The sequence below is a fragment of the Larimichthys crocea genome, chromosome XII (genome assembly GCF_000972845.2).
Source record: "Larimichthys crocea isolate SSNF chromosome XII, L_crocea_2.0, whole genome shotgun sequence".
NCBI classification, from domain to species: Eukaryota; Metazoa; Chordata; class Actinopteri; family Sciaenidae; genus Larimichthys; species Larimichthys crocea.
In genome coordinates, this window is record NC_040022.1 from 199,230 (window position 1) to 224,905 (window position 25,676).

The following is a 25,676-nucleotide window of genomic DNA, read 5'->3' on the forward strand; positions in this document are numbered from 1 at the left end:
AGTAGACTGTTTTGACATTGTGAAAGAACCACTAAAAAGGTAAGCTAAGGTTACCAAAGGTTGACTCAATTTAGTTTATCCAAATACAGACACATTTTTCAGCTTTTTGACAGAAGGTTAGTGATCCAAGACTTTGCAAGGACTGAGTAGATTTTCAAGTAAACTATGAAAGGGGCACACCTCAAAAAATAGCAAGGGCTGACTTTCGGTCTTGTTTGTTCTGGTGTACAAACTTCCAGCTACAGAAGGAAAAACAAATATTGTGCAGAAGCTTTGCAGTAGATTTTGCAGTTGAAGACGCTGTTGATTTATGAGCAAATGCCCAAAAGACTGGGCCACAAAGATAGAATTATTTCCCTTATCTGTCTGTCCTATAAAGATCTGGAGGGCACTGACTCACAGGTAGCTCAGTCGTGTTTTGGATTTGAATACATCAACTGCTTACTTCCTTTCCTTTTCTGGTTTCTTCACCAGCTGAAACCAACTAAGTCACTTGACCGACAGGTTGCCCATCTTTTGGTCATTCACCCTCAAAGTGTCTCTCACTTTCAAAGCTTCTCTTTCACATTAACCAGTTGCCAGCTCTCTGTGGCGTTTATCTTGCTCGCTTGCCAAGTCTCCTCTTGCACCCTCTCACACACTCACTCATTCATCCATCTCTTTCCGCTTCTCTGATATGCCATGAATAAAATGTACCATCTGTCAAGGTCAGGTCAGACCGGGTGGCTACACCTAGTCTAAAAAAAACAAAAGCAGAGCGCCAAAGAAAGATGTTGGGAGTGAAGAATAAAAGGCAGAGGAACGGGGAGGAGGGGGAGGAAGGAAGAAGGTAATGTGTAGTCACCTGTTTGATTAGGGGAGTGGCTGACGGAATCCCGAATGGGAGCCATGCCTGGAAACAGAGAGAGGAAAGACTGTCAAACAGACTTAGAGGGAGTTAGAGATAGAGCCAGAAAACAAACACGTGGGGAGATGCTAGAAATAGCTGGGACAGATAGGACATTCAATGAGAATCAAGCAAACAGAAAAGAAACATAGGGTGTTAAAGTAAGAAGGGCTTGCAAGTAGAAGAGCATTAGTGGACAGACCCTGCTAATTGCTGATCCTAAGTAAGTAGTTATAATTGGTTATAGAAGTAATAATTAACGTGTGTGTGATTCTTAATTAGTCCTTATTCTTAATTAGATTTTCCCCTTTTAGCACAGCAGTATAGTATCACAGTTTAGAGTGAAACAAATTTGTACTTCAGGGTTGTTTTTTTAAAGTCAATGTTGCACAAAATTTGCATTTCTTTTCAAAGTGCTGTTTTAATTCAAAAGGCCTTAAATGATTACAAGTGAATCATGTTCAGGATGCCATTTAGAGCAGCCTCCACTCTTGATTTACTGCAGTGTTATGCAAATTGGAAACTGTGTTGTTTTTTTCCTGACTAGATCAATTCATTTCCAACTATTCAGGATATAAGTACAAGCAGAAACTCATCAGAAGCTATGAGCAAGAACACACCCACATTTTAACATTTATTGCCATTTAAATATACTTGTAGAATTGTTTTCTTGCTTATCCAAGAATGTGATTACTCTGCATGTGTTTAAGGATACAGACAAATCAAACTGAATCTTTGTTGCTCGTGCTCTTTCCTTTCATAGCTTACCTGTGAGCGGGGCTCGTGGGTGTGGCTCCTGGCTAGGCAGGAGGGCGTCCCCGGGTTGCGTGGAGAACAGGTGACCTCTGGTTCCCAGGTCGACGAAGGGGAGGTCAAAAGGTCAAAGCTCAGAGGGCACAGCCTCAAGGGTCTGAGGTGAAGAGGCAGGGCTTGTCAGAGCGGGCAGCAGGCTGCTCAGGCCCCCTTGGCATTGCTGAGTACTGTATGTGTGAGCGTTTGTGTGTGCGTTGGTGTGTACGTGCACACGTCTGTCTATGTGTGGGGAGGGGGAAAGGGGGGATGTGGTTTAGATTTAGGACTCTGCCTCGACTTGGTATGCTCTGGCACTGCAAGAGAAAGAAAGACAAAAGAGGAAAGAAAGGCGGTTAGTCAAAACATATTGCACGCTCATTATCAATAACCTTCCTAGACAATCATCAGTTTGTCAACACCTCCACACTCCGACTGTGGATGACTAAGTCATGCATGATCAAACCATCAAACAGTCACTTATGGGGATATTTGACTTGTCTAGCCACCCACTGATGACCACGTATTAATATCCAAACTGTCGTAACAAACAAAAAAAAAAATCCTGTGACAGAGCGACGGTCGCCACAGCGGGATTGTGTTAGCATTACTTGAAAATGAGAAAATTGGTGTCTTCACTGTGAACACCAGCCGCACCCAAAACAAACTCATTTCTGTTTTTATGGTTTCCACATGGCATCTCCTCAGCCTTGATGCACAGTTACATTTTAGAGGCTACAATATAGCTACGAATGCCAATTCAATGATGTTATGGACCTTGCAAACACAGCCCTGTCCATTCTCTCTCTACGGTTGAAGACTAATTATTCCCATCTTTCCTCGCTCTGGCTTATGTGTCAGACATGTATGTGTGTCAGCTCGGTTAGTCAGAAAAGTAGCATGAAGACAGAGCGAGAGGGAGGACTGACCACCCCACACACCTTCCTGCAGGGGGGGTGACTGTGTGCAGGCTAGGCTAGATTAGGGTTATACAACAGGCTTAAAAGCTGGCAGCACTGCTCTAGGAAGCCAATGGCAAGCAAAACCTCAGAGCAGAGAAATCGAAGTCGTACCAAGAAATGGCGAATGAGGGAGGTAAAAACAATAAGAGGAGGACACAAAAGGCACAAATCAACAGAGAAGGGAGGGGACAGAGACATCCTTCAGTAAAAGTGGACCAATGTGTTTGACAGCGAGAAGAAAAGTGTGTGCGTGTGTCTCCTGACCTTTCTTAGTGCAGGTTAGCAAGTGTCTAGCTAGCTCTCTCTGCCTGCTGCAGCAGTACACAGGTCTATTTATAAACCCTCAGTTCAAATAGCAACCACTCTGTTCACTAGCCAACATGATAAGAGAGCAAACAAACCCAGGCAGACATTGAGCAAGTGTACGGATGCAATAAAGCATGCATGTGTCACACATTTTAATGATTCTAATATTTAATGTGGAGTGTTTATGATAGTAAGAATAACCTTATTAAAAAAGGACAAAGTAATCCAGTTACTGGAAGTCATGTCAGGGAGAAAGTTTCTTTCAGAGCAGCAGCCAACACTATAAAACTCCTACATACTGACCAGGCTCACTTAAGTGAGGCCAAACGCCACCTTTGTTAACTCACAGCTCACTAGTTAAACCCGGGCACGCTGCCAACATCTAAACATAAAGCCTGCCAGAAGCTGCTCAGCCACCCTCTGGAACCAATCAAAAACAGACAGCACGATGATAACATCATTACAAAATATTTTCTGAAGAAAGTGACTCAAAAGTATTTTAAAGAAGAAGCACTTCAGTCATGGCACTAAAACGGTAAGCCCCTTCTAGCAAACAGAGTTGTTTACGTCCATGGATCTTGACACAACCTCCCCTACCAGGAAAGACCTCTGTCAACCCTCAAGCATCAGATTAAAACAGCTACGCTGAGAAAACCACTTATCCCTTTAAAGGTGGTGCAAAGCAATGCAGAAAGATGAAAATAATGACTTCTCTGACTCATGTTGCACACTAAAATTAAATCTCCATAATTTAAGCTCACAGTTTACACTGATTGTCTTGTAAAAGAGCTGAAACAATCAAAAAACATAAAAATAACCAACACCAGCCATTTTGATGACCAATTAATGTCCCATTTCAGCGGAAATGCCGAATGTTTGCTCGTTCTCAGGTGAGGATTTGGTTGTTTTCTTCGTGTTATATGATAGTAAACTTGATACTTTCAGGGTTTTGGATTACACTGCAGACAAAACAAGCAATGATGGAATCAATAACTAAAATAACAGCTACATTTGTAGCAGCTACATCTACATGAATATTTTTAAAGCAATTCTCCAAAGTATCGCTGTATTAAAGTACAAAGATTATTTATTTATTAGAATTTTTTGATAAATTATGCTTTAAAACACTTCAACGTGGTTCAATCCTGCCATGGATAAGCATGTTCTTTGCCGCTGCTCGGTACATAGCGTACAGTTTGTTCCTCTTTCCCCCTGCTTCCATCTGAGAACTGCTTTCATGAGGGCCCCTGGAGTTGGCAGCAGCTCGACTGCTGCTATCATCTTACAGACAGACAGAGCGGGTTGAGGGGGTGGAGGGGGGGAGGCTGAAGAGGGAATATAGGGACAAGACACAAACACAGAGTGTGCAGCAGCTGAGAGAGAGAGAGGGAAAGAGAAATGTGACGAACAGAATAGGGAAACACAGATGATACTAAAGGTAAGGAGGAGGGAAGAGAGAGAGAGTGGAATGTGAAAAAGGAGGAACAAAGAGGCAGGAGGCAAAAGAGCCTGTCATCGAAGTTGATGCGAGAGGAATGCAGCTGCAGCTTCGAACATGTATAACAAGCAAAAAGGTCAACTTCCTGAAGTCGGCCGCACATGAGCTCGGTACAATATGTACTCAAGAAGAGGCGAAGTGGCCAACATGCTGAGTCCTAGAACAGTAGAAGAAGGATCAATAGAATTAACCAACAAAGTGTTTTGGCCCTGTTTGCTACCTTACATAAAGTAACCTGGAGAGTAGGTGGAGAACAGAGGCGGATCTAAACCAAGGTACATCTGAATACACATGAAAGGATGTTTGTGTGTGTGATTCTGGTCATAAAAGACGCATCCTGCAATAAATACATGTTTACTTCAAAACTGTTAAGGAATAAAAATGAGCTTTAGGTTCAGAGGTAGCTCGACTTGTCTGTCTAAGTTTAGAGACACCACATATTTGCACTACAAATGGCCAAACAACACGTTTTACAAGCTTTGCATCGCACCGTCAAACACGCTATATGCAGTGACTGTCAACGCAATATTGCTTTTAGCTTAAGGCGCTCAGCTTGTGTCCTCCTGTTGCTATGCAACTGCAAATTTTCTATTCTAAATTTTCTATTTCAAGCTTGATGTTTGGTTGCCAAAAGCTGACATATTCTTTAACATTATTTGCATGCCGGGAAAACACATCACGGCCCTTAGCAACTAACCCTCAATGCTGAATATGGATGGGGGGGGAGATGTCGCACAGAGTGGGCTGTATGTGGAGTATAAATAGCACACAGGTACAGATATGCAACGTGATATGGATTTGGCTATACGGTTATGTGTTGGTATAAAATGGATTTCACCTGTCGCGTCATTTCAAGTGCGAGTACGTGCACCTGCTGCACTTTGTGACAGAACGCACAGCATATCTGACAGAAGTTATTAACAACACATGAACATGGTTTCTAATCCTCTGAAGTACAGCGCTGGAAAATCTGTTTCAGCCCCGACACAAGCACACTGTCGAATGTTCCTTATACTCACGGACATGTGAGGGATTAACAAAGAATTTCTTCAATAATGTATCTTTAAATTCAGTTTAATCCTCGTTGGGGCAACAATCTCTAAAAACTACTCTCTGGAGCTGGACAGACCAGTAAAGGAGCTCTTGTTAGGGAAGACCCTGTTGTCATGGCAACATTCCTAAACACTCCCAGTTCCTCTGGGCTTGTCCGAGCAAGGTGACATCAGCTCGAGAGGCGAGTGCCAGTGTGTTTCTCCCTTTGGAAACATGCAAGCAAAGAGAAGCTGAGGGGGGAAAGTAAGCGAGCATGAGAGAGAAATGTGCTGAAGTGCAGGTGTTACTGTGCTGTACACGTCTGCAGCCCTTTACATGAGATTGCATGTGCGATGTGTGTGTGCCAAGCAGATAAGCGCACTTGTCACATGGTCCACTGCCGTCACGTAAACTTTGGGAGGGGTTTGGAGGGGCACCTCTCACACACACACACACACACATACACCAAAATCAACACAAAAGCACAGCATACAGTTCTTGCTTATGACTCAGCTGGTTTGTCCATTATTCAGTCAACCATTTGTCTTTACTGTCACCTGTCCACCCATACCCAGGGTGGTAGTGGTTGCCACCAGGCACATAGAGAGCTACGCTAAAAATAGTTTATTAGTCAGTAGGATAGGTGGTTTGCGTACAAATTTCCATCGACTCTAGGCTGCTACTTTGGCATAAAACAAACCAGTTTATACATTTTCTTTTTGTTTCTGGAAATATCATCAGCTAGTTTCAGTCCTACTGATGATCACATCTGTTTTTAATCACTGATTGCACAGCATTAAGAATGAAAGAGCTGTTTCGGAGAAATCAGATGCCAAATTATGCATATTTCTTCGTCTACGTTGATTATTTTCGAAAGCTTTGTCCTGTAGTGCAAGGCTGCGACAAATGATTATTTTCCCTTAAGTTCATCTATGTCAGACAAACTGTTCTAAATCTAACTAATGTGTGCTGAAGAACTGGCTAAAGACTCTAGCTGTAGTAAAACACTGTCTAGAAGTATAGGCACAGTCTTTCAGAGGAACAACGATCACACTCTTGTTATTGTATAACCATTATCTGGGGGGAAGAGCTTCCATGACGATAAGTGGCTGTGCCAGTTCACAGTTTGGTACTACTGAGACCTAAACTCTGAACTACACTCGCCTGTTTGCACTGAAACACGTCACCGTCATCTAACAACAGAGTAAGGAGACTGAGACTAGACATGCACAGCGGGACGGAGGTGAAGACGAGTGAAAACAAAAGCGAGAGACAGAGCGACTGAAACATAAAGACACAGTCAAGGTCAGAGATAGACGCTATCAGACTTCCTGCCTACACTAGCCATGACAGTAGTTTCAGCTGTAACATTAGTAGGCTCGTACAAGCAGGGCTCAGTGGAAACTGTAACGGCAATTCAAATGGAAAACGCGACTACGTCACATGGCAAACTACACCGGTGCTGTTTTAAGAGCAAAGCACACTGCTCTGCTGGGACAGACAAACAGAGATAGAGCACAGACCGGACGAGGAAGGAAAAAATGTTGGGAAAATAAACATCTTTAATATTTTTGAAACTCATGAAAGCTGAATTGGACAAATAGTTTAAAATTAGACAAAAGGAGTCGATGTGAGCCAAGCAGTTTGTGGATTTTCTTCTGTCTTCTGGGAGTTGAGCGTTGCTATTTAATACTGCGCCAATTTCTATCATGTATTGCCAGACTGCAGCACCGATTAAACTTATTGCGATCCATTGTAATGTTGATATACAAAGCATTCAGTACTTAAGATGCAAAATAGCCTATCTGAACATGATGAGAACTGGACCCAATAGTTTTAGTGGCACATTGCTTATTATAGATGAACAGCTCTGTATAAGGTGAGCAGAAGTTTGTGTCCTAGGCGCAGCAGATGCTGATAAATCACTAAAACTTCAGAGTCCTCACAGAAAATAACCTTTGCGATGACACATCAATACAAACAGTTGGGACTAGTGCTGAGCATAGCACATCTTTTACCATGGAATCATATCATGGTTTTACTGTGATGACGCCAGTTCAATACACTTGAAATAAAATGACTAAAAATGAGCCACAAACCGCTGTCCCACAGCTGATACAACAGAAGCCATGACGTCTTCGCTCACCTTTTGACCAGACCTGTATCTTCTTAACCTCCTTCCTCGTCACACTCTCCGTCTCTCTCTCTCTTCCATCCACTGTTCTTCCCTCTATGGGTATGTTCCCTGTGGAAAAACAGGAGGAAATACCATTACTTTCATTGGGATTGCATTTTGCGTTGATGTGACACAATAACAGTGTTTTTTGGGGGGTTTTTTTATACATTCTCACCTGGAAAAAAATGTTTGAATGAGTGCTTTGTGTGTCATTTTGTGATTACAAGTTGAAGGACTGAGATAAGCTAGTAGCCATGAAAACCAAAGATCAGAGACTACAACTGAGAAGAAAAATCATCATAGCAGATGAAGAGCTCCAAAACGGCAATTAAAGCGAGCGTTTGAATGTTGAAGCCATGGTGTGTTTTTAAAACGGATCTGAACGGAGCATAAAAAATAAAATAAAAAACACTTAAGATTTTATGAATAAACATTTGAGACGGTGGCCACACTCCATGATTTTAAGCAAGGCATGCTGTTGTGTTAAAAGGTCACTGACAACCAATGGAAAAGTGAATTGTTCCTCACACACTGTCTGCACATGTAGAGGTCATTTTCATGACCACAAGCAGAATCCATTTCAGACAACAACTCCAATAATCAAGCATTGAAGTCATTTATGTTCTCAAATGTTCTGATTTTCTCACAAATGATATGGGCTGTTGGTCAGAAGAAGACTTTGTTTCTTTTTCTAAAAAGATCAATGGGTGCTTTGGCTACACTATGTTGTTTTAAGGGATGGAGCAGTTTCACATTACTTTCGCTTATACTGAAAGTGATAGTATTGTTCCAGTTTATGTTACCTAGCAACAACATATAAACAAAATGAAAACATGTGGTCGCAACATATAAAAACTGTATTATTCACCAGTCTTCTGACTGAAATATTCTCCCAAAAAGGAAATAAGCTCTTCCTATTAATGTCCTGTTGGTTTGCAATCAGAGTGTGGTTTCTCCCTCAGTGAGTGTTAAGTTCAGCCGCACCGGGCCCGGTGGGTGTGCCATTTAGCCAGCAGGAGAAAGCTGCAGGCTGCAGTCTAATCCGATAATGGGATTACAACACAGCACTTACCTTAGCTATAAACAGATGGACGTACAGAGATGCTAAAGCAACTAAGACAGACAACACAGCAGCAACATTAAATGTGTAATCGTTTGTAATCGGCTACATTTTGTTTGATAATTGCGCAGTGGCACAGAAATGCTGAAATACTGGTACTGTTAACCATTAATGTAATATTCGAGTTCAGTATGTTGCATTTACAGGATTAAGACTTGTTTTTAATAGAAGAATTTCTAACTATTGTATTTACCAAAAATTGTAAATAAAGTCTTAATTATTGTCAAATCGTCTAATGGATTATATATGATCAAGCAAGGGGAAAAAACACACAGTGCTGAGCTGGTGTAATACTGTATGGTCTTGGGATATCTCAGAAAATAGTGTTTGATGGGGCTGAACAATTAATTGCAATCGGCCAAGAGCAATAACTGAAGCTGGTATTTTGGATAAAGGTAAACTGTGTGACAAAAACAAAGTTGTAATGTCATGTTCTCCAGATGTTTGGAACACACCCCAACAAATGTAACATCATCCAGACTTGGAGAGTTTTTTCAGTGTAAACCAAAAATTGTGACGCAAAATTATCTTTCCAAGTAATTGTGAATCATGTCGCAACTGTCAAAAATAGGGATTTTTTTATAAGCATACTGTGCGGCCCTAGTTCTTGAACATGATATATAACATGCCGGACCTTTTGGTCGTTTTATTAGTATGCAGGACTGTGAGCTTAAGTCTGAAACTGACGAGAGAACAGCCTGTGACAACAGTCTGACAAACAGATTAGTGGCAGTGTACTGCTGTTTGACAGCATCACCAAAGTCATCAATCTTTTTCACATTGGGCTTAAAATTAAACTATTCTGGTCAAAACATTTTATAATTATAATACTAATACACACACAGTGCCATCCTTTATTTTTGCCACCACCCTCCTCCCTGTGTTCCCACACCCGCCCCCTCTCCTTCCTCCAACTCCTTCCCAACCATCAAGTGCTTCAGCAGATGGTCCTGGGTTCAACAACAACAACAGCAGAGTATGGTGGGCCCTCCTGGAGTGCACACACACACACACACACACACCATGGACAGCATCTGTTTATGAATGGGACAACAATTGCCCATCCCCCCCCCCCCCCCCCCCAACAGCTACAGCTGACAGAGGGAGGAAGGGGGTTTGCTGCCGGAGTCCCAAATGAAGTGATAAAAAGAAAAAGGCAGTCACAACAGGGGGAAGGAAAGAAGAGGACAACAAAGTTAAAATGACAAATATGTTTTTTATTTTGTTTTTTTCTAGGACCAGATGGCACTGAAAAATCCAAGACCTTTCCCGGCATTCAGACAGCTAACAATTCATGTTGCATTCTTGAATGCAGGGCTGAACTCAACTCCAGCGGTTACTCGTCCTAACTATCACCTTTAAAAAGGTCTGTAGGTGAGGTATGCAATTCTGCGTGTCAGAGTTCAAGAGGCAAGACTGACCAAGAGATGAATATTTCACCTCACAGGTGTGCTGCTCCGGCCGCTTCTTTATATTTTAACTTCAAAATCATTAATTATTTCACTGTATTCATCAAATGGTTCACATTTGTGTGTCTAGAAGCTTTCTGTGCATGCGAAACCTGACTGCTTCCCTAATCTAGACCATCAGATTGAAGATAAGCACAGGGTGCTGACCATTTGTTTTCTGTTATTGTTTTTTATTGAGTTTTGTTAATGTACAACGACAATAAACCAGGTCAGTTATATAATTTTCCTTCCCTGTTGGTCTAAATGACTACCAGCACTACATTCTCCACAGTCACTTTAGCATGTACAAAACAGTAGTTATCATAGTCACTGTTATGGAAATAGATTCCTGTCCAAGTTGCCAAGAAAGGATTCATCTAATCCATCAAACCAATGTGGAAAAATACAAATACAACGTGCACCTCAAAGCACACAAACAATCAATAGTCAACTCACTTCTTTCATGAATAAATTAGTCACTTTTCAAGCAAACATACCCACATTTGCTGGTACCAGCCTATAAAATGTGACCATTCTCTGCTTTATATAATAGTAAACTGAATATTTTGCACTACTGCCAATTGGAATATGTCACTTTGGACTTTAATCTGCATATTAGGTGAAAAAAATGCTGCCCTGAACAAAATATCATCCACAAAACACTTTAAAATGACAATTATCGACAACACCCACCAGACAGAACACAGCTGCCATTTTTCGCCGTAACATCCAAATCAGCAGGCCGATGAAGAGGAACGGCTTTCCAAAATATCTCCTCTCTAAATATGGTCTTTGTAGTGTTTAAAGTGGATGGAATAACAGTCTGGACGCAGCTGTATTCCACTATTAAGCGCATACTTTTTGGTTTTTCCATCTTCAGAAAGAGGGGAGGGATAGAGAGACAGATAAAGGATGAGGAAAATAGTTAGAAAAGGTCACAAGTGATGTCGGCGTCGTAAGCACGATACATCAAGAGTCCTGTAAGTACAGAAGATACACATTTGATTTGGCTACACAGAGGTGTGCAAGGTGATTGTTTTTGACATACTTTGTGCCTGTATGTCCTGGTAAACAAAGTAAATTTCTCTGAACTCATCTCCCACATCCTCTGTTATCTTTAGGGTATCCGTTTAGTTTAAAGCCGCATCTACTCAACCTCTGCGAGATTCACAGCGTAGCACAGTTTTGGTGCCACCCACTTGCCTTTTCTATGAACCCAATTCTTCCTACTGTCAAATAAAGCTGAAAGACTTAAAAATAATCAAACTATATTTGGGTTTCTGAGGGGGAAGAGAGAAAAAAAATCAGAGGCTTTGGGCTACTGCATCCTAAGACCCTGTAGGAGTGTTTTTCACTCCCAGAAAGTGAGTCATGCAGCGAAGCCGGCAAGGACTTTCAAATTTATGTGAGCTGGAGTATTGATTGCATTTGTAGCCTTGTGGAAGTAGCCGTTTTCACATCTCAGACGTACACCCAAACATAAACCGGTAGACGTGAGGATCCGCAAATATACGCTCACAAGAGCTCGTCTGCCCCTGAAGAACAAAAGCCAGAGGGTAGTCGCGTGGCTAATTTACATGTACAACACCACATCATTTGCATCAATTTGCATTAGCATGTTCTCACACAGGCTGAACACTGGAGGGTCTATTCAGGGAAGCCATCACTCAATTAGAGAATGACAAAAAAAAAAAAAAGTATCTCCTCGTGGCAAACAGCCTGACAGCGAAAGGCTTTGTAAATGCAAGATGTGACATTTCCTGCTCAGCTGCATTAAAGCTGTCGTTTCAACAGCGCAGTCAAATAAAAAAAAATAAAAAAAAATCAGGCTGGTTCATTTCAGGTCACGGTAACTTAAGTAAGGCAATATGATATTTCTGGCTGAAAAACGCTGTTCAATTTTGCTGCTGGCAGACGAGGGTGGAGCGGGTTGTCATCAAAGTATTTCTGACAGCAAGGCTTATTGCAGGTTTCTGGGAAAAAAAATGAATTCAAGAACAAAAGCATGTTTAATGTAAATTGCATGCTGTTAAAAGACATCCAACTGTAAGGGCAGTTTGCAGTGGAGGAAAATGGGACACTTAAGCCAAACTACGTTCAGAAAGGTGCAAAAAAAAAATTGCAAGATTTTCATGCTACTTTTGCCGTAGGTGGACATCTGGCATTAAGCAACATGTGAATGCAGAAAAAACGTCCACTTATACTATCAGACATGAATATTTTAACACTTTAAAGCTTCAAATTTAAAATCAAAACCATTACACGGGATAAAAATGGACTTGAGAAAGTGTGCAGCAGCAAAGCCAAAGACACCATTTCCCATACTCAGAGCTAAAACAACAAGCTCACCTATAAATAGCTTTGTGTGACTTGAATCTCGTCTGAGCCTGCACAGGTAAACTGCACCGAATACTCCATTCCTGCTCCCGTCTCATGACCATCTATCTGCAGGTGTGGCTTTACTGCACAGAAGGGCAATGGTCAACTATCTAATCCGCCCACCAATATAGCAATGTTGCAACGCCTTAGGAATTTATAGCGCTGTCGTATTAAATTCCAAACACGACGGTTTCGAGATGGCCATGGAGACACCGTTCTTCGACGCAGTCATGGTATTTTTAGACAAGGATAAAAACATGTTTAGACAACAGTGACTTGAAGAATGGAGGCAAACAACAAATAGTGAAAGTGAAACTAGACAGCACACTGTTCTGAAAAGGAAATAACACCAGTCACAGCTAATTACACTTTATTTTTTTGACTGTGTTGTGAATAAGAATGTAACAAGCCCACAAGCAGTAGACTGGATCTTTGAGTATCTGTGAGCAAGCCGGTTGGCGAGTCTGTGTCTATAAACTGACTCACAGTTTTGCTTAGGCATAACTCAAGAGCTCTGAACACTCCGGGTTTTTTTTTTGCCCTGGAGGATGTAATCCTCGTTCGGTGCCACAAACCCTATAAACGTATTCAATTTATGATACTGTGGTTTGCCTTTTATAGAAACGTCCACCAATCCTCAGATGCTATTTGTAAACTTTAGGACAGGACCTCTTATTTAAAACATAAAAGCAAAACCACTTTACAAAAGCTACAGTCTGAAACAGAAATGACCTTAAGTAACACTATACTGTTGCCATTGTGTTATTTATGGGACGGAGATGCTCTGTGAACGTCTGTGATAAAAAAAAAAATCTGAATCCTAGAATTAAACTGGGAGTTGAGATTGCACCTTTTTTTTTTTAGATTAAACAGGATGAATCATTTGAATGCTACTGTAGGAAAAATGCGATAAATAATGTTGATACATCTGTGTATTAATAGTTTCCTCTTACATTACTTCACTCGCAGTCAATGCCTCCCATCCCCCCCTCCACACACAGTGGAAAATACAGATGGTGCGTTAAAACCTACCTGAATAAACAAGTAAAGAAACATAACGAACGATGATGTTTCCGCACATTTGCACTGCACGGTACAATTAAGCAATTAACATCCGATCGTGCTCTGTGACGTGTATAAAATGCTGCACGTGCCCAGTTGATTCTGGTTTTGTATCGAGAGGAAAAGGATCTAAGAGGGTTCATTGTTCATTGCACGGATGACAGAAGCTTCAGTCACAAAGACTGATCAACGGAATGGTGTTTCAATAGCAACAGTGACTAATGTGACATCTACATTTAGATCTACAGGACAGACGTCAGTATATAAGGCGAGAAATCAGACTGTCAGTAACACCAGTCTGTCAACAATCCCATAAAGAGGATATTACAGTAGTCCTTTTTACAAGAGTTCAGTGGTGTTAAAACTATCGCCCCTGGTCTGCAGAGATAAGGAAAAAAGTGATATGGTCAGATGCGTCATACTTCATATTCTTATCAGTAGGCGAGTGCGTGTGTGGTGAATGGTGCAGGCCTGAATGCTTGACCCCATTATTGAGGGGATCCGGTGGCTCTGTTCTGCTGCGAGGGGCATTTCGCTGGCATGGTTTGGGTCCACTTCTCCCCTTAAGGCCAAGATATAGTTGTACACCGTGGACTACGCAAGTGAATTAGATCGCTGTGAGCGCCGCTCTGCACTTTACACTGCCAAAACGCTAGTTGGCGATGGAGTTTCTGTGCCAATGTGTTGAGTTTGTTCACGTACTATAAACAATGGTGACTGAAACCGAAGCTCTCTTTCCTCATTTCTTTTTTTCACCCGTGAAATAAAAGGATGAGGGAATACGAGTGGGCACACAGATGTGTCACGTAGCATCGCACAATGTTACTCATATGCTACGGCCTTAAGTCACCAGATTTTACGGTACAACCATCATCAAAACACCAAATGAGGGAAAGTTCAGAGACTTGTAGAATCAATACCAAAGTACACTGGCCAAACACCTTACTAAGTTACCGTTCTGTTTTTTTCTGTATCCCATCTGTATATCCCAGGAAAACATTAACCATCATCCACTGGCTTCTACAACCATCCATAAACGAAACCAGCATCATAAAATCTTTCATAGCTGAAGCTAAATAATATTTTAAACTATAAAAACACAACAAAACTACAGAAGACGTACAGAAACAGGAATTGGACTAAACCAGCATTAAAAACAGGGTGCTGGAGATGTTTGACACTTTTTTTGGAGATAAGTCGATGGTGTGTTGATGCACTGGCTCTCTATAATTACACACACAAACAAAAACTATTCAGGAAACTGAGCATGATCAGATTCACAAACAGATTCTGGCTCTAAAAACAGAAAACAGATTAAACGTCGCCCTTGCGGCGGGTCGACTGTACGAGTTGTGGTCCGCGGCTCTATTGTGTGCCTGCATGTCGACCAACTGTATGGACACAATGAGCTGCACAAACACCTCTCCGCACACAAAACATCAGGACTCCGGCTTCTCGTTTAGCGATTTTAAAAACAGCAAAGCTTATTCAGCACAATGCGGCCTAGACCAACCCAGACCCTCCAATTCAATTCAAACGGAACTGCATGTGCTTGCATAAGCACCAGCAGCCCGTCCCATCCCGTCCCCCTGATCCACACAGACTAACACACACACACATAGGGTACGCCATCACCGAAAGAGACGTGATGTTAATTTGCACACATGTATGTGTGTGTTTAAACTCACCTGTTAAGATGCTTTAGCTTCTTTGGTGGCAACAGCTTTCAATTCCCAATCTCTGAAAGACAAATAACAGGAGGGTTAATCACTTACTCATTTACTTAAACAAACTGGCATTATAAATAAACCATACCTGAGGGTGCTTTACACTTTTATTGGTTTACTGAGATTAAACAACACCTACTTGTGTGTGTGTGATAGAGACAGGTGAATTTGCAAATGTCTCACATGAATTATTAAATGGTGCACACACACACACTCCATGCAAGGACAAGCAAACACAAACAAACAAGTGCGATTCGTGGAAAGTATGCCAATGTGGAAAAACGCAGATTAAACTGCATCACATGGGGGGGGAGAAAAAAAAAAGCTGAGGCCCTAACAAGGTGGACAGAAAATGCGTGTGTCTGAGAGTGTCAGATAAAGACGCAGAGAGTGAGAGAGTGAGAGTGTGTGTGTAGGTCAGAGTTACAGCTCCAGTCCTGATCGGCCATTATCTCAGCTGTTGCCTGACTTACAGCTTAACCAACATGGCTTCTCTCTCTCTCTGTGTCTCTCTTCGAGTCTGGTATTTTTCCAACGCCAGTCAAAAAACACCAATAATCTCTCAACAGGGGCACTCGATGCAATTCAAGTTATCGTGTGGCTCGGTTGTGTTTGCAGCGTCGTCGGTCCAGTGTAAAAAAAAAAAAAAAGTTAACGACTGCAAAACCCGAGCAGACGTTAGTCTGAAGCTAACCTGTCGTCCTGCCGACAGAGGGTGTTAAACATCGACACACAACTCTGCAGAGTTTTCCGTTTTCACCCCCTTAAATTCCCACATTAAATCTCAATTATTATTATTTTTTGCTTATTTATTTAAGTACAATGTCGACGACATTTGCAAAGCCATAAAAAAAACAGGCGGAGTCACCGCCGAGCAACCTACGTCGTCAAATTAGCACCGATGCTAATGCTCGACTACGAAGCGGCTACCCGGGGTTTTTTTAATATCAAATGAAGCGAGTGTGATACTTTAAATAAACGCAACGATACAAAGAATTGACAGGCACTCGTGTGGTGTCGGTTAACACGTCAACAAATGCATTAAATGTCTAAATAAAAGCGTAATACCGCGTTTTGACAGATATGTGCGCACAGCTGCCGAGCTAAGGTTAACCAACGTTCGTACTAGTTAGCGTCGGTTAACCTGCCTCATACAAATGCTAAAAAAAAGCTTTGCCTGTCAAAACACGACATGAAATGCGCAAACATCTGCATGCAAACCCGGGTTTTCCTACTCTGTGTGTTTGCTTTTTACCCTTTTTTGCAAACTGCAACAGAGCCGCCTTCGCCAACGGGAGGCTAGTTTAGCTTAGCTTAGCTTAGCTTAGCTTAGCTTAGCTTAGCTTAACCCCAAACAACAGCGGGTGCTCCAACTTATCTACACCAGGACCCGGTCTGCTTGCTCTCCTGCGCTGTCTGTGTACGTTTATCTCGACAAAAACATAAAGGAGCATCTAGTAAAGAAAACACACAGCAGTCCGAGCTTACCTCATTGAAGTATAAAGTGCAACAGAGTGGAAAGGAAAGCCGGCTGTAAGGCTAAAAGAAATTTCAACGCGTTTGCAGCATCTACGAGGGGAGGCATCCGTCCTGCATGATCGCCATTTTCTTAACTCGCTGCTGGCTAACCTTCTTTCGCTTGAGCTCTGCTTTCCCCTCCTCTCTCTCTGCATTCACTTCAGCTATGACTCTGTGTGTGTGTGTGTTTCTGGAGGGGGGGAAGACAGGGCAGGAAACACATTCACCACTTCCTCTGAGTGAGAAAACAAAACAGCGAGTGGTATCGAAAGATGAGTAAAAGTATGTAAAGCTGAGAGCACGTAGACAGTGTTCAGGTTGAGCAGCTCCCTATAAATCAATGACAGATCTTACCATGAAACCACCTGCATCAGACACAAGTTAAATATTTAATTAAAGATTTAAGTGTCATCTTTTTTAATTATTATTATCTTCACATGTAATAAAATGTAATAAAAGAATAGGTTGCCACACATCAGTGTGAAATGTGAGATCACATTTCAAATCTTCTAATCCAGGGCCGTAGCCAAATTTTTATGTATATAACACAACACTCATGACTCTTTACATATAATATTATGTACAGAGGCACAACCATGAGCAAGCACTTGTTGGCAACATTTTCTGAACATGAACCATCATTTTTTTTATTAAGTTAACTGCTCAGTTATACATTTTACTTCCTAACATGAATGTCTAAATGCCCTTTCAAGGACTTCCCCACACTGCCACCAATAAAATTTGGGGAAAACTTTATTTAGTTGGCCTAGTCTGAGTCTGAAAATACTGGAATAAGCTCATAAAATACTCACTATATATACGTTTTTAATCGTGAAGCTCTGGTCTAGTCAACATTCAGCACATTGCGTTGAGCAGTCTTGGGCAGTCAAACTAAACTGTGATTTTCAGTTAGCAGTTTGAAGTGTCCATGAGCAGAGCATTGATCATTTATAGACAGACATGTAGGTCTGACCACACTTACTCTGGAGGATTCAAGAGAAATAAGGACTCCCTTGCCAGTTATATATTATGACTCCTTGCTCGATCCCTTAAAACAAATTTAAAACATATCAAAGTCCCACAATTTCCACACAATTTATGTGTAAAACATAGACAGATGTGTCCTCTCTTGTGTAACGTTATTCTCTTTGTGTCATAATTCACGGTTTTATTAATAAATTGCTGAGGTAATTGATCTTGTATGTGGTTGAGCAAAGGCATTACATACTGCAACTGCTGATCACTTAAGAACAAGCGCCCAGTTGTGACATCATTTTCTTTTTCCTACATGTACAAGGGAAAAGACAATGCTCTCCCTTTCTGAGTTGAGTTTACTTCTGATTGTTTGTAGAAACTGACATTTAAAAGATGTCACAGGCAGAATTTCAAACACAAGGAGAATTTTTAGCATCTCTCCTCTACTGCTTTCACAAAGCTTGTCTTAGCCACCCATGCATGGTTTTGGCTGTTATGTAAGAAAAGAATCCTGAAAAGAGTTGTTTTTTTAAAAAAAGAAGAAGAAGATAGACAGACAGAAACAAGAGAGGTGAGAAAGAGAGAAACCAACAAATACAGAGTGGAATCTGCCAACTGCAACGTTTCACCAACGAGACAAAGGCTGTTGCTGCTTACAGGAGAGACCAGCGATACGTGTTTGCAAAGCAATGACCATTGACCCTCTGATGGCAAAAACAACCCCCATCCTTGTGCACAAATTACCGCCCTTATCTGTTTGTATTTGACTGTGAGGGGGAGAGAGAAAGAGGCCTAGAGTTCATCTACTGCCAAGTAATTATTTTATTTGCCCAGGTATCCAAATAGAGTTAGATTAGATTTTTATGTAAACAAGTTGCTAAGCTCTAAGCAATGGTGGAGATTTGCCAAGTAGTCACTTATAATCATACATGTGCATGTATGTGAAATTCACAAATCTGTGTTTCCTAATAGATTCCTAATGCTAAAGATGTGTTCAACTGGGAATTAAGGCCTCAAATGGCATTTATATGTCTAATATTTGGGATTCTTTCCGCCTTCTTGCACTTGTTAACTACAAGATAAGACACCGAGGATGTCATGTGATTACAGCTTGAGAAGTTAAATCTTGTAAGGATAATTATTATTTTACAACAAGCAGACAGGAAAGATTTATATAGAATTTTCTAAACAAATTTTTACAAAGTGCTTCTCAAGGCAGCTCAGAGTTATAAATGCTCTTTAAACTACTGTATAATAAAACACTCAATAAAAGCGTTGCACCTCTCATAAACTTGTATCACAGTTGTTTTCAAAGCTTGTAATTACTTTACATCATACAGGATGCTGATTTACGCCTCCTTAGTTGTGTTTCAATATTTCCTGTTGCATTTCATTTGCTGGATTTGAGGTCACTCACACACAGTTGTTTGATGTCATGTTCAGTATTATGTAAATGTATCATTGCAGTGTTGACGCTGATAAAGAGTGCATTCATAGAAGGTACTGCAGACCAGACTAGCTAGATTAAATTTTGGAAATTCATTGAAACACCCCACACTAACATATAACTTCTACATCTTATAGGTTCTCTCAATGCAAATCTCACCGTTTATTGGTATAGGTAGTTAGCAAGAAAAGCATTGGAGTCAACAGGACGTACTGACATGAAAACCATGGTAATCAGCCTGGGGCACTTTGACACAGACATGCAAACAAACCCCATAGCTCACATACCTGTTTGCTACAAGTTAGTAATCACGTGTTTTGATAGAAGTTATAACAGAAAGTCAACTACGCTATAGAAAAGACCTGGGAGTTTGTCTGGCATGTTCAGTGAGTGTCCACTCATGCATCACAATATACTGAGGCAAACTAGCATTAGATAAAGCTGGTAGACCGTAACAAAACAGAAAAGTCCAGAGACAGCCAGCGTAAAAAAAAAAAACCCTGAACAAAGCAAGACAGAGAAGAATAGAGCAGTACAGAGTAGATCAAAACAGCTTTGCTACAGAGTCTGGTCAAAGGCAAGAGTAAAATGGTGAATCTTTTACATCTGTGGTAACATTAAGAGCATACAAAATATACTATAGGCTTCTGTTTTTTATTTTAAAATGTCCCAGAAACCAATACCCGATAGTAACCGGGATGTGTGTGTTTGAAAGGGCAAAAAAATTATTTTTGGCTGCTTGTCACAACGATGATACGTCTGCAATTTCGAAACCGACTTGTGTGTATTTGTGTGTGTCTGTGTGTGTAGCTGTACTGAGAGAAGAGCAGGGCAGTGAAGTCAAAGAGTTTGGTAATACTCTCTGACAAGGCAGTCACCTTGACAAGCAGAGTAGGCCATGGTTTAATCATTTACACACACACACACACACACACACACACACACGCTCACAGGGTTCAAATGCAGGAAACAGACCCTGGTTACCTGTGCAAACAAATGCATACAGGTAAACACGTGCCCACATCTACTGACACAGCACTGGCTGTTATGTAGTAAGTTATGTAACTTGTATTCATTTTTTCAGATTTTATGCTTTATCTGTCCCTCATTTTACATGTTTTGTTGGTTTGGCGTACACACACACACACAGACAGGTCGTAGTGATAAGTTGCAGCTGCATGAGTTAGGGAGCGTGTAAAAATGGGAAGACCATTGTACTGGAGGGAGAGAAAGGGGCATAGAAAATTGGGCTGAAATGTGAATGTAAGGGAGGAAAAGGGACGTTGAGCATACAGGAGTAGGGAACAGAAAGTTAGTGAGGAGAAAGAGAGAGAGAGAGAGATTATGTGGAGAGCGGGTGAGAGTGTGAGAGACAGACAGACTGACAGACAGAAGAAGGTCAGAAAAGAGATTTGCATGTCAAGTAGTAATAGGCTTGTCCTGAGTACAGACACGCACGCTACTAAGCTGCAGTGTTCATAGTGCTGCAGTGTGTGTGTACAGTGCATTATTTCTGCTGACTGTCAGCCTAAACTAGCCAACACTGTGCCTAAACCTGTAAAACAACATATATGCATCGTGTTTGTATGTGTCTGCGACTTCTTCTTCTTCTTCTTCTTCTTCTTCTCCTTCTCCTTCTTTACTGTTCCTTTGAGTCTGATCGAAATCATTCATCACTCTCTCAAGCTGCCTCCCCCATCCTGTCCACACTTATCATCACAGCCCCTTCATTTTTCACGTTCTCCCTCCCCAACCTCATTATCTTCTCCGTGTCTCCACCCTCCTCCCTCACTTTCTATCAGCGCAAACACAGAAGATACACAAAAGCAGCCAGCGTGCACACACACTCACACACACACAAAATAAGCTGTCCTTCTCTTATTCTTCTCTATTTATTTCTGTGTTTTATTTCTTTTACATCAGCGTTTTTTCCTTTAAGCTCGCCAAGTGAAATTCATCCATTGTTAATTTGAATCATGTGTTTTGCTGGCTTAATGACTTAAAAAACACACAAACAAATCCACCAGGATAGAAGCTACAGTTTCAAAAGGCAGGTCCATCAACGTTTCGATGAGCCAATGAGTGCTTGTTGACATCAATTAGTCCATCACATTTTTCCAGCTCTGAATGCCATGCCGGTGACTCATAATTTGAAAGACTTGAGAAAGGAAAACCTGCAATACTCTAACTCAAATGTGCTATAATTTAAATGGAGACAGTGGACAACATTCAGAATTTAGAGATATCATAGAGGGCAGATAAAATAAACTAAGTCTGCATAATGTTTTTAACCATTTACTTCAAATATTTTACAATATTTGGGCACTTTGGTAGCGTTAGGATCCAGCTGGGGACCATTGTTGCATGTCATTCCCCATCTCTCACTCATCTTTCTCCTCTCAGCTCCACAATAAAGACATCAAAATCCCAATCAAAGCTATTACACCATTATACAGCGTTGCCTGTCTTATGTTTTTGTTCTATAAACGTTTTTTGCAGCTGCAGACTTGTAAGAAAAAAAATGAACCAAAATGTTTTCTTTATTCTACATGGTGCTCTCTGTGTTTTACCTTACCTCACTGCCTCTTTCTCTGACTGGATACCCGCTTTGAAATAGATTTGTTGTGGCTAAAATTACGCCTGGTCTTCAACCAATCACCTGAACATTCATCCCCCTTCAGCTCTCAGTGCATTCGCACACAACCAGCTGAATACCAACCTAATCCATCAACTGTTTTGCTTGTGATTTTTTCTTTTTTCTTTCTTTTTTTACACACAGATGACTTTCATTCACCCTTGCAGACTTTATTTATGCATGCACACACACAAACACGGGATATTCTGCAATACAGACATGTACTATGACAGTATTTTCAGGAGATCGTTCCATTTCTGTCACTATAATCCATCACCAGGTCTTGAATATGCAGATAGTCTTGATAAGCATGCAGGGTGACAGTATAACATATTCAAATGTACCCCCTTTATTTAAATTCACTCTCATTTATATTCATATCACTGATCCAATGCCGGCCTTGCTCCTCTATTAACACAGGAACTCATGCAGATCGGTGGTCACAAGGTACAGTGATTGGCTGGTCTTATTGTCATTCATCTCTGGCGTCCATATTTTACCCCGCGGATAAAGGTGACACCGGGCAAAGAAACGAACACACAGCATCACGTTCAATCACACACATGCTCAACACTCTGCACCCCACAATGTGCTGACATGAGTACATAAAAGTGTCAAAGACAGCCCTGTCACCTTTGTGTTGTTCATTCAGTGCATGTACCTGTGAGGGAAGGTAGTGGAAAGGAAAGATGAGGCTCAGACAGTTACACTAACACAAAAATTGTTGATTTCTTTCTGACGGGCCAAGAATTGGTTTTAAAAGACCGCTTCTTCTTTTTTATCATGGGAAACAATTAATGTTAAAATAATAATTTTATAACTTTAGGAAATATGTGTGTTTGCTCTCTTGGTGAAAGTTAGATTAGAAGATTGCAGCAACTATGCTTCACCCAAAGAATTTTCATGAATATTCCTAACCTAGACCTCTGGTCTTGGTCTTGACTTGACTTGACAGTGACTACACTTCGAGTTTCACTTCACACTTCTAGTAGGTAGATTTTTTTTTGATTCTTTAGACAGGGCTGTTTCCCTTTCTTTCGATCGTTACTTTGATTTTCACACCAATGCTAAATATGTACATCTTATTCACTGTCAGCGAATGTAAATGACTGTCAGTCAGTCCATCAAAAAGTCCTCCACACATGGCGCAGGTGTCTCGCTTTACTTGCATGACCGAAATCACTTGACCCGAAAAATGATCAAACAGAAATGTTGGGAGGATACACTAACAGGTTTTGATGAAACTGCAGAAAGCACCTGGGGCTCTGTTCACAAAGACATTTTGCAGTCTGTAGATCACAGAGACTCTCCAGATATGATTTGACTGCTTTTTTTTTTCTCATAGCTAACTGTAAAATGTGACTCAACTTACATTCACTCTTTTTTTTTGGAACTGCCAAGTTTATCTCATAATAAAAGGGATATGTTTTAAACACAGAGCAGAAAAAAACACATTCAGAGAGCCTAGAGACCAAACGTCTGCCTTGCAAAGTAAATACAGAGGAAATGAGCTCTGTAAAGCCTCATTTGAAGTCACACCACAGCTGAGCTGAAACACAGACGGTTCATTGCTATTATAACGTTTGATTTACAGTATATTCAGCATAGAAAACTTATGCTAAACTGCATTAAGTATGCCCCAGCAGCAGCAATTTTCACTTTGTAGCACCTTTGTCCAGTATTTTGGTTTGTAACCAAATACCTGCAAAACTAATGACAATCAGGCTCAGCTGTACTTTGAGTTTGTTGCTTATTGACAAATGCAAACAGGCTAAAATATGTTAAACTAAGATGCATGGTGAACATTAAGTCTGCTTGATACTGATGTTAGCTGATGTTAGTGCCACCTCACAGAGCTGTTTGCAGGCTGTAGACTCTCAGTTCTTTGGTTTAAACGTTTGAATAAAGGTTTGGTTTGGACAGAAACTGTAAAACGGTTACCGGGATGTACTGTACACCTGGAGCTGCTGATACACGCTGGTACATTTGTGACATTTGGAGAGTCAAAATGGGGAAATACATGTGTTTTCTGAAGTTTGATTTGCTATTGTTTTGTGTAACCTCTAGTTCATCATTCAGCACAAGGAAAAGGTCATCAGAACAAATGAAATTATAACTCCTAACCTTTGCGTGATTTTTGGAACAACTTTGTTACAGAAGAAAAAGAAGAAAAAAATGGGACATTTTGAGATTTAAAAAAAATGTCTTGACCTTCCAAATGTTAAAAGTGGTCAGTAAATATCAGATTTCTTTGATAGAGTTTGTAACGTAAAGCAGAGTTTAGTCTCTGTCCCGGGGCCATCATGCAATGTGTGGCATGCAGACTGACCTGAGAGCCATTGTCATGGACAGAGCCACTGCTGGCCTTTTGTTAATGCTGGACAGCCCGGTAGACCTCTTGTGGAGAGGGAGGGAAAGAGAGAGAGAGAGTGTAGCTGCAGTTCAAAGTGTGAATGACAAAGAGGAGAATGATGTGATGGGAGGGAAAAAGTGGCAGACACAGGAGATGAGGAGGGGGTGGGATGGCGAGGAGCTGGCATAAATGACTGAGAGCTAAACGATTCATCACATTAAACGCTCCACATTTAAATCTAACACGTCGCCTTTATCTAAGTCTTATCAACCTCTGACCATCCTTTATTCCAGCTCCACTATTCTGCTGTCTACTTCTATTGCAAAGAGGTCAATTAAGTGTAATTACATTGGAGTTAATTCTTAATCTAGTTAACAGGCTGAAAAAGAGAAGATGCAATTATAGTTTTCATTTTTACATTCGAGGGAACTTATTTCCTCTCATCTCGTTCTCCCTGCACGCCGCCCCCAACCCCCATGCCAGTCCGAGCAGCCCAAATCGAAATGTGTGTGTGAATGTGTCTTGTGTTAGAGTGTGTGCTCAGAATGTTCTAGTGCACAGGGGGGAAGGGGTGTGTGTGTGTGTGTGTGTGTGTGTGTGTGTGTGTGTGTAGATTGTCCTGGCATGCTGCCAGTCTCTCTCAGTCTCTCATTACCACTGTGTGTGTGTGTGTGTGTGTATGTGTGTGTGTGTGTGTGTATGTGTGTATGTGAGTGTGCGCGCAACGGGGGCCTGCCAGCGTGACGGGCGTCACCAAGGCAACGCCAGAGCAGGTTCCAGATGCAATGCATCATATTTCTACAGGAAGGTGCACGAGCATACGCATACATGCACGTATGCGCGCGCACACACACACACACACACACACACTCACATTAAATGGGCAGTAGACCTTTGGTTAGCCATGCAGATTAGTTTTATCACGATGGACCAACTCTCATTTAAATATTCATTCTTTCTTTTATTCCCTTCTGTTCTCAGATGGGTGATTGGCTGCTTGGATCCAGCAATCATCCTGGACACACACACACACACGGACACACACACACACAGTTGAGCATCCACTTGCAAAATCTGATTAAAGGGAACCTTACTTTTTACCCGTTGTTCCTTTATGTGAAAGGACGAGTTCGACAAACTGAGAGCCAGCTGAGAAGATCGATACCACTGTCTTATATGTCTGTTAAATATGAAGCTGGAACACTTAATGGACATATTATCTTAATTATTAGTTGGATTTTGTTACCTTTAGGGTAGCTGTTTCCTCCTGTGCTCCTGCTGAGCTCACCAGCTGCTGGCTCCAGCAGACCAGACAGACCAATATCCAAAAGTGTTGAACTATTCCTTTAATTAATGTCTTTGG

The 25,676-nt window shown here is 41.2% G+C and overlaps 1 protein-coding gene across 5 annotated transcripts in view; it reads right to left on the minus strand.

Annotated features, from left to right (window-relative positions):
• The window catches only part of LOC104917638 (trinucleotide repeat containing adaptor 6A), a 56,295-nt gene that overhangs the window by 18,770 nt on the left and 11,849 nt on the right, over window positions 1–25,676 (minus strand). Inside the window, exons 1-5 of one of the 5 annotated variants that reach the window (XM_027285476.1) lie at window positions 16,874–17,118; window positions 15,347–15,398; window positions 7,620–7,718; window positions 1,655–1,992; window positions 845–892 (exon numbers count right to left, since the gene is read on the minus strand). In XM_027285476.1, coding sequence (XP_027141277.1) covers window positions 845–890 — 46 coding nt within the window. In that variant the 5' untranslated portion in view covers window positions 891–892; window positions 1,655–1,992; window positions 7,620–7,718; window positions 15,347–15,398; window positions 16,874–17,118. Of the gene's footprint in view, window positions 1–844; window positions 893–1,654; window positions 1,993–7,619; window positions 7,719–15,346; window positions 15,399–15,473; window positions 15,614–16,873; window positions 17,119–25,676 lie in introns of those variants that run through there. The other 4 variants (XM_027285479.1, XM_027285477.1, XM_027285478.1 and 1 more) reach the window with 4 other exon arrangements.